The 9,911-nt window shown below is 37.3% G+C and overlaps 1 protein-coding gene across 3 annotated transcripts; it reads right to left on the bottom strand.

Moving 5' to 3' along the window:
- Positions 1–543: 543 nt before the first annotated feature.
- Positions 544–9,447, bottom strand: LOC135619377 (serine/threonine-protein phosphatase PP2A-1 catalytic subunit). 3 transcript variants are annotated; one of them, XM_065121327.1, is made up of 7 exons: positions 8,888–9,443; positions 5,895–6,009; positions 4,182–4,290; positions 4,019–4,096; positions 2,152–2,343; positions 1,163–1,381; positions 544–1,079 (listed from the first exon to the last, which is right to left on the bottom strand). In XM_065121327.1, exons 1-6 carry the CDS (start codon positions 9,138–9,140, stop codon positions 1,208–1,210), a joined length of 921 nt encoding a protein of 306 aa, XP_064977399.1. In that variant the 5' UTR covers positions 9,141–9,443; the 3' UTR covers positions 544–1,079; positions 1,163–1,207. The 3 variants fall into 3 exon arrangements, with proteins under 3 accessions (XP_064977399.1, XP_064977398.1, XP_064977400.1); XM_065121326.1 differs by having other exon boundaries at positions 544–1,381; XM_065121328.1 differs by lacking the exon at positions 4,019–4,096 and having other exon boundaries at positions 544–1,381; positions 8,888–9,447.
- Positions 9,448–9,911: the final 464 nt, after the last annotated feature.

Genomic DNA, 9,911 nt, shown 5'->3' with positions numbered 1-9,911 from the left:
GAAGGCGAAGGGAGGAGGTGGTAACGGCAATGACAATGGTGAGGAGGGACGACACCACTCACGATGGGAGCATTGGGCAGAGGCTACAAGTGGCGTTGCTTGCGATGGGTGACGAAAATGGGTGATGCTACTCACGATGCATGACCCGTGGCCAAACCAATTAGGCACAGGTACCATCAGGTAAAAGCACAATACTAAAAGTTTGTAAAATACTCAATATTATTTCTCCCTTACTACATAATCGATATAGTTTATTGGATAATAAATATACTACTAAAAAGAACAAGTAATTCCATGCAAAATTAGAAGAAAGGGAGTAGCAAAGCATGGCATCTTTACGAGCTCGATTGCTAATAGCTTCAGCTCATGTGGGTCATGGGTTTGGTTACTTAACCAAAGTTTAGCCTGGTATGCAACTGAACTGAATTATGCAACTGAACCGAATGCCACACCAATCCAACCCATGATTTAGTTAGTTAACCAAAGTTTATCCTGGTAAATAATAAATTCGACTCTGTGAAGGATGACACGATTCACACCAGATGACAGAGAGAGCATTTTTGTACGTCTCGTTTCATGATAACATCAATCATCCCAACTCTTGATGGAACTTAGTGTTAACAGAGAACAAGACTGTCTTGCTCCAACTCAGATGAGGTCTTTTGTGAGAAAACAACAATATTTAACAGAAAAGGACGCCTACCAAAGCCACAACCAATTCATATTGTAAGATTCACAGACAAGTCACCTGAAGAAAGCCCTAATATGCACCCAGCTGTTCATGGAAAATTGGATGCTGTCATCCAGAGAACCCCGAGCAAGCACAAGGAATCTTAGGAGACCTCCACTGACTCGAGTACTCAGACAACCTCAGTTGTTCATGACAACCTCAGTTGCCATGAACAATGGTTAGGGTAAGAAACACCAATGATCAACTGCAGAACTTATAGTTGAACAGCAGCAGGCAGTCACATTCGCATCTTCCAATTTGAACAGAGAATGTGTATAAAACATGATAATCTTGCTTCTTATTGCTGCTTCTGCATTCACTTCCTTGCAACCAGCAGCACCACCAGTCGCTACAGCTTCCAAACAAAAATGTTAAATATGGGGGTATCTCCAACCACCAGAAGCTCATTTCAATGACTTTCACACATCATACATGAAGGTAGACACTTCGTTTTGAGCCAACCAAGTGTTCCCGAGACTACAAGAAGTAGTCGGGAGTTTTGCGAGTAGTATCGGGCTCAATTTGTCGTGGTGCTGGATCAAACTGAAGGAAGTTCTGATCCATGTTCTCCCCAATCTCTAATATAGCTGCCATGTTACCACACCGGTAACAGTAGTTTGGCGCGCTAAACACGGTAACAACATTTCTGTCCTGCACTCATGACAACGTGCGCAAAATATGCATAACAAGTTAGGGCCTCTAAAAATGCTGCATAATGAAACAAAATTTGCTGGAGTCCACTTGGCCCTAGAAGGAATTCAAGCAATATATAATGTGCTCTACTCCAGTTAATCTTTGACAAAACTGATTAAGACATTCTGATAAATTGACTTCAGAATAACACAAATATGATCAACAAATTCTGCATGCATAATCTCAAGACCTTTCCTTTACAATGATGCAACAAACTTAATTTGACAGGCAGAATCCAAGATACAACACTGTGAGACAGAAGTGTCATCCATGGAAAATGTGCAGAGGTAACGATTGAATGAATTGGGCTACCCTAGTTTAAATAAAGAGAACATAACCAAAGTTGCCACACATGCTACAGAATTATCATTAATGGGAAATATGCCGAGGGAACAACTAAATCTGGTTAGCCTAGTATAAATACCATGAACACAATGCTAAACAAAGAGAACGGGGAAAACCAGATAGAAAAATTATCCAGTAAATTTAAAGAATAATTTTTTTTTTGGTATTCTCTTCATTTTCTCAAACATCCAACATTTTCTTTTGACTCTCTTGCCTTCGTTCCCCATATAACTATTTAATCACCCACTGGTAATCTATCAATCACAAGTTATTCCTGCTGTCATCCTAGAAGCAGCAATCTTTAAGAAATGCACCTTGCGACAAAATATTTGGTATAAAAACCCTACAAAGTGACCAGATATTTAACCAACATTTCAACCCACCTGGCACCAATTAAAACCTTCCATAACAAGTTGATGGGCTCTTGCAATCAGAGTTAGGCCATTATTATGATTAAACTGTTGCGCAATGTCTTGTCCAAATGTGTATCCTGCTCCCCTTGGTGATATTCCCCATCCGCATCGATCATCAGGATCAGACCAGAGAAGATCACACATAGGACCTTCATGTGGAACCTATAGGCCAAATAAGAATTTAAGTTATTTCATATGGTAACTAAGTAAACCAACTTAGATGTTAAAAAGACACCGCAAAACATAACAAATACTTATAAATAGAAAAGTATTATGGAAACGGGTAACTAGTACATTTGTCGACTCAGAGCTGAGAATTTCCAGTTTCATGTGAACATAACCTAAAAGAAAATAGACAAACCTCAACTTCAAAACAAAGGATGGGGTTAAGTTGTTGAAATGTTTCTAATGGACAATTTATGATGGTCACTCTGCAATTCAAAGCTAAATATACAAGCTATTTACAACAAAACTTATCATGTTGATGTGCCAGAGCTTATCTCAATCAGTGTTTTCAAAAGTGCTAGGCGCTCGCCTAGGTGCCCACCCGATGTTCCAGAATATTAAAAATTTAAAAATATATATTATGATTGATAAATATGATAAAAAAAATAAAAATAACACAGAAAATTGAAATCATATAAAATGCCAAATTACATTGTCCATCTTCTAATAACAAAAATATTAAAACAATTAAGTTTAACATCAAATTCAATGAAATGTGCTACACAGGGTTCTACTGATAGAGACAAGTTGATTGAAATGAGAAAGAATGGACTGAGAAAAAAGTGCACCATAGTTCTAACTCAAATTCAATGAAATGTGCTAACCAATTCTAGCTCTTAATAGAGTAAAAGTGCACCACCTCAATATGGTGCAACAAGCTGATCAAAAATGAAAAAGAATGGATTGAGAAAAAAAAGTAACCGGCAGCTATGGAGGAAGGTGGGGGAAGAAGAAGGCGGCGAACTAAGCTGCGGAGGAAGGCGGCAGCAGTGGATGTAGGGTTTTGCTTTCCTGTTTGTCTAACTGGGTCAAGCCAGGGGGGAATGGTTGGTTATTTTAGGGTACACTAGTTGGTTCGATTGAACCAACTTGTTTATTCAATTGAACCATGCTTGAACCTCGATCCAATTTAGCTCAGGCACTCGTCCAAGGCATTCGGCAGCTAGGCACAAGTGAGCGCCCGAGTGGTGATTCATTGAAATGCCTCACCTCAACATTTTGCGAGGTGCTCGGGCCTTATCTCACCTCTCTCGAGTGCCTTTTGAAGACAATGATCTCAATAGTCTCATCCTTCAACTTATTGACACTAATACTGTGTGTCCTAGAATTAAACCAAGCGTCCACAAAATCAATGTAATGATGAGGACTGAAACAACTCTTGAATTAGGTACCAGTTGCACCACCACAAATGTATCCATATTCTTAGTTCCAAATCATTCCACTGGACTAGTCATGAGAGAATTTACTTGTTAGAGAATGGTCAGGTTGATTTGAAAGGACTGGGTTTGTACATACTCCCATCTGACTGATCCAGTTCAGCACATGTCTGTTTGAATCAGTTGGAAGAATTTTTTTTACTTGCCGGGGTAAGACTGAATACATTGACTATTCCTAGACTCCACATTGGCACTGGCAGGAGCCTTATGCACTAAGCTAACCTTAAGCAGTGCTCTGCACTGCCCTTCTTACAATCTAGAAAAAAGGCTCACTGGTTATGATTATTACTACTGTTTTCTATTGATAGTTTTAGTTAGTTGACAAAATCTGATCCATTAGTTGCTATACAACATAGAGAAAGTAGAAGAATCAATGATAGAATCTAGACACATACCTCCTGTATACGATTCAGAGCACGAATATTATCTAATGTATCCAATGATGGGGATAGACCACCATGCAAACAGAATATCTACAATCAGAAAACAATGACATCTTTTGAGAATTTGAAAGTGGCTAAATTAGTAAGTGCAGAGTAAAGGAGCAGGAAATAAGACCTGACTCTCGATAAGAGCTGTAAGAGGCAGATAATCAAAAAGGTCAGTAAAATACTTCCACACATTGGCATTCCCATACTTCCTCAAACACTCATCATAAAAGCCATACCTGAAACCACAATCCAAGATGAACATGTAATAAAGTTTAGATATCATGAAATATCGAGGAATTTATCCCACTACTGTAGCTATTAAACATCAAACAAATTTCCCATAACTTACATAGTAAAACATTTCTGTTTTTGCATTATATATTTCTACTTGCTGAGTTGAAATAGAAGGATCTGATAAAGGTGTCATCAAAGGCATAACATTCATAAGCACAAGTAATATACTTCAAACATTTGTACTTGCCAAATCAAGGTTTTCTTTCTCCACTGACAAACTATGTAATAAGCAATGCTCTTTTAACAAGAAAAGTTTGTCTTAATCCACATTTGCTATAAATCTTACAAAAGTCAGTCATGGATAATCAATAAAATTCAAATGACTAATGGCTGTTAGATTAACATCCAAAAACTATTGCCCTGTGCTAAATTAGACGAAGATCTTCAATTTTGTTGACTATTCACAAACTAGGTAACCTCTGTCTTCCTCTCATCTATGAAACTCTGCAGTCTTGTGTCATCTCTTAGCTATTGAACTTCGTACTTTCATGTATGCCATGTAGTAAAGTGACAGACACTAAAGGTCACTAAGGATGCTCTGGAGGTAAAGGTTTAGGTAAGAGAGGAAGAGAGATGTTCAAGCTGATCCTAGATAACTAGCATCAGGTATCATACTTCCATGACAAAGAAGCTGTCTTAACTGAGGAATAAGACAAGAAATAAGGGGGAGTAAAAAGAGAAGGGAGGAGCACTAAGAAACAAAAAGAGAAGTAGAACAAGAGGTATGAGACAAAACAATATCAGTATATAAAAATGGTGTTCCCAGTGCATTAGGCTCCTGCTAATGCAAGTTTGGAGCATTGTTGTCTTATGCAGTCTTACTGCTACAAGCATAGAGAAAATTTCCATTATTTAAATTCTAATCTCGCAGATTGCAGGAGAGCAATCTTATCTTGATACCAATTACCAAAGCTCACCCTCTAGTTATGTACAACATCATGTATCCCAAGAAAATGTCAGTATATCTAGAAGATAAATCATGTAAAACTTTTAGATTTGCTACAACCAGATTGGCACCTATCAGATAACAATTAGCCATGCCTTTCCGACTAAATCTAGGGATCAGTTAAAATTATAGCAAAAAAGAGAAATTCATTATCAGACCCTTAATGCAAATAACTATCAAAATTAAATTAAGAGAAATTCGTGGTTAGCCCCTTACTGCAGATAAAGCTCGACATAGATAGAATCTACATCTCCTATTTTGATAAAAACTAAATAGCATCATGTGGCTAACAACAGCCAGTATCATACTGAGTACTCTACATTACACATTCGTGCAAGACTTTGGGTTATATAAGGACTCTCTTAGGATAAGAATAATAGATTGAACTAAACCTTATGGTTGTTCTAGCAAAATTGAATCACTAGCTCACCAGCCAACGGTTTATTTGAACTAATATATAAATTAACATGCCGGACAAAGAAAATAATCACAAGAGGACCTACATATTCTGTCTATATTCTAATGCCACCAGTTTCATCATAAGATTTCACTCTTGAAAAGCATACAATCATAAGTGTACTAGCTAAAGGAGCCACTTACACTTGAGTTATTTGCCGGCTCTCATGATTTCCTCTAAGGATGGTAATTCTGTCTCTATAACGAACTTTCAAGGCTACCAAAAGTGTGACCGTCTCAACAGAGTAATAGCCACGATCTGCATCAAACATAGTAGTTAATAAAAAGATAAGACCTTTTGGACATCTAATGACAAACCCAAAACAAGTGCAGCAAGTCCAGACCAACTGTTGTAATTTGGACAACAGCAGATAAATGCAAAACAAAAATGCTCATCAGTTATAATTTAGCAACATAAACCAAGAATGTCTCACTATGTAGTCATAATAACATTGTATTGAAAAAAGATGATGAAAAGGAAAGGAGTTCAGGTATAGGCATGTCAGCATGCTGACAGAAGCAAAATATATAACCAACGCTAAAATTCTGGTTAGGAAAAAAGCAACCATGTAAATCATCTTATAGAAGACAAACATTTATAACCACAAATTTCAAATAAATGTTTTTATATGTCACAAAAATATTGATGTCAACCTTCTTTCTAAATTATAAATGACAAGAAAGCTAATCTATTACATTATCTTACTACTGAAGTCGTGAATGGAACTTTCTACAACAACCAAAAAAAGGAATATAATAATGCACTCATGCATAGTTCTGAATAACTCAACAAATTTATTAGCAAATTTGATTATTTGGATCCAAATGTCCTTTAAGCTTTTCTACTTTGTCATGCTTCTCACAACCATGAGATTTACTTGGCTGAATGCTTGTGATTATACTGTCTATTTGTCATGGCTCTACCATGTAGACGTCCAATAGAGAATGGACATACCGGTTTTGAAGTGAAAAAAGGTCCAACATATACTCAAAGCAGGAAATTGAATGTCAATGTACAGTTATACACTAAATTATGTGATTTTTCATTACTTCATGTAGCTGTAGGTAAAATAAAAAACCAGAACCAGAAGAACCAATCTTGAGACAGCTACCTAGGGTTTTTATTTATTCAATTAAAGTCTTTTATCAGTAATTATTAATACATATCACAATGTTAAATTTTGTTAACTGTCTCACAGCTTCCATACAGATGTTCTTAGACCTCCTTCTCCGTCTTTGGACTTCCAAGATATTCATGCTCCTTCTCATATTAGAAACTCATATTTTCATTGCACACAGGACTGCAAATGAACTGTGAGGATTTCAAGTTTCGATGATTAATGCTATAATCCGATTGTTGACAAACCAAGGAGATTAAAGTTGAAATAACTTGATCATGAAAAAATTGAGTTTAAGCTCAAAGTCAGCATGCTAATACACATGTCTAACAAGCTGTGATCAAACACCTGCAACTAAGATATGCGCAAGACAAGTTGAACTCATTTTGACAGCCAACTAAAAACCACAAATCTCAAAGCCCAAATCCAATAGTTGCAAAACACTAGCAACTAGCAGGCTCTCCCATTCTCACTCACATTTCTGTTCCTATTTTTCATGTTCACCAAACACGTTTAGATCAACCATGCTCATTCGAGTTTTGGCATCCTTCTGTAGAGATTATTTCTGTAACCAAAAAAGATTTGCAGCCTATTGTTAAAACCTTCTCTGAGATATCAAGAGGACGAAATGCACAACAACTCCCTAGTTCACTTTCATTACAGATATTTCATCTCCCTCAAAATAGAATCTGACATGACTAGAAATCCTTCTACAATTTTTTTTTCTTAACATGTTTGCCATATAATCTATTTTATTATTTCTATACAGATGGAATCAGGCCTCATATAGGAAAATTCATCTCGAGTTACAGGTTACTGTGGACATCTACTATAATTCTCCCCCATATTGCAAAAAAGTCTGATTGTCAGTTAAACAAAATAAGTTTAATAAAGCCATATATTTCATTTGTCAACCACTGCCATTAAGCCATATGCTTGAAAGTTTTGTCCATCAATGTCAAGATTAATATATATAACTTGCAAAAGTCAAACTATGAGGTAACATGACCATTGAATAGTTGGTAAGTCCACCTAGTCAAGCTTCAAGTGTGTCAAAGAAAAAATTGCATACTATTAACAATGAATATAAACCATTATGATGTCAGGTAGATCAATTTTTCCAGAAGCATTCTGACACTCTCATATAGTTCTTCCATGTCAGTAACATGATCAGACCTTAGAAAACCAAATCTTGTGATAATCCCTGAGCCAGATAACTTAACACTTGACATAGTTAGCCGGCAAAATGAACAGAGAAAAGAAAACTTTTCAAACATAAACCAAATTAACTAGATAAGGAGTTGCCAATCCCAAATAGTCAGAAAATTATGGTTTGTTCTTGTTGTTGAGACTTAGACAATGAGCTAAAGTTGACATACTCATTCAGGCATAATATTTCAAGTAACTACATTAAACCAACTTCTTGATATATGACACAATATATTTTTTTGACTTTGTTTAATAACAATGTCGAACCAATTTCATATTATATCGCACAATCTTTCTAATAACTTTGTTTTTGTTTGGACTTGCAGAGAAAGTTAGTGTGAAATATACCTAGAGTTGGTGTTAAAAATCCAATACGTTATAGAATTAGTAAAGAAACGGGCAGCTATTCACCTTTTGACTATGATATTGCAAAATATCATATTTTAAGCATATGGTAGAAAGGTCCGGTGAGTGATAGATAAAATCGTAACACATTTGACAAATGACGTGTCTCCGATATATTAACTGCTGACAAAAAAAAAAAGAAACCATATTTTGTGCGCACATACAAGTCCAAAAAATTGTCACTCAACCAACTAAAGTCTGCTCCCCTTTCATGGGCAGAACACAACCACAACTCGCTTCTATATGTGTTAACCATCTACTTGTAAGCAGAAGGAAACTGCAAGGAAGAGAACAGTTGTGAACTTATGGAAAATTGAGATCACAACCAAAATCAGATCAATTGCAAGTAACACGAATGGAGCAAGGAATGCATTCTTTTGCTAGTTCTTCCCTTAAAAGACTGACCTACATAGTCCCCCATAAAGAGGTAATTGGTATCGGGCGCCTCCCCACCGATCCGGAAGAGCTCGACGAGATCGTAGAACTGCCCATGGATATCACCACAGACCGTGACGGGGCACCTCACCGGCTGCACGTTCCACTCCTCGACGAGGACAGCCCGCGCCTGGTCACAGAGGGCCCTCACCTCCGCCTCCGGCAGGAACTTGCATTCTCTGAGCTGCTCGATCTGGCGGTCCAGGTCCGCGTACGACGGCATCTTCCAGCCCCCCACCTCCGGCCCGTCCGATCTGCGGTTGACGGGAGCCGATCTCGGAGGCCGGAATTCGAAAGGAGAAGCGGCCGCGACGTGCCCCAGCAGAAGAGGATCAGGCGGATCGAAGCTTCAATGGGAAGAATAAAAGGTAAGGGTTAGGGTTTGGAAAGGAGGAAGAGAGGGAGGAGAGAGAGAGAGAGAGAGAGAGAGAGAGAGAGGAGGAGGAGGAGTCGATCCGGAGAGCCTCACAGGCTTAGTTCCGTTCTTTTATTCTCTCTTATTTATTCTACTTCTATCTTTTTTTCCTTTCATTTTTTCTTTCATGCGGGCTGATGATGTGGTGCAGCTCATACATCTGGAGCAAGACAAGGAACATTTTTATCATCCACACGCCACGTAGCTCGATCATCGAGAACAAAGTCTGGTTAAATAGACTATTTAAATATTTTTAAATTTGATAAATAGAAACATTGCTCGTAAAATAAAATTTAATATAAAAATTAAAATAAATAACTTTCAGAGTTTTTATTTTTTGCTATGTCGATGAGTCATTATATGCATCATGTTGCCACAGCGTATCGATAGTGAATTTGATAAGACGCTAGGGTTATATCATAGAAGAAAGAGAAGAAATGAGGATGATCATTTCGAGCGGATCGACCTTCTTGATTACTTTAAGGGGATCGACTTCCTAAAGTTTTCGAAAGACTAGAATTATATTTATTTGCTTATTGAAAAGAAATATATATTTCTATTTATAGAGTTCTATCCAGA

This window comes from Musa acuminata, chromosome BXJ2-8 (assembly GCF_036884655.1).
Source record: "Musa acuminata AAA Group cultivar baxijiao chromosome BXJ2-8, Cavendish_Baxijiao_AAA, whole genome shotgun sequence".
In the NCBI taxonomy this organism is placed as follows: Eukaryota; Viridiplantae; Streptophyta; class Magnoliopsida; order Zingiberales; family Musaceae; genus Musa; species Musa acuminata.
The sequence above is the reverse complement of the archived record's forward strand: the minus strand, read 5'-3'. Positions and strand labels throughout refer to the sequence as shown.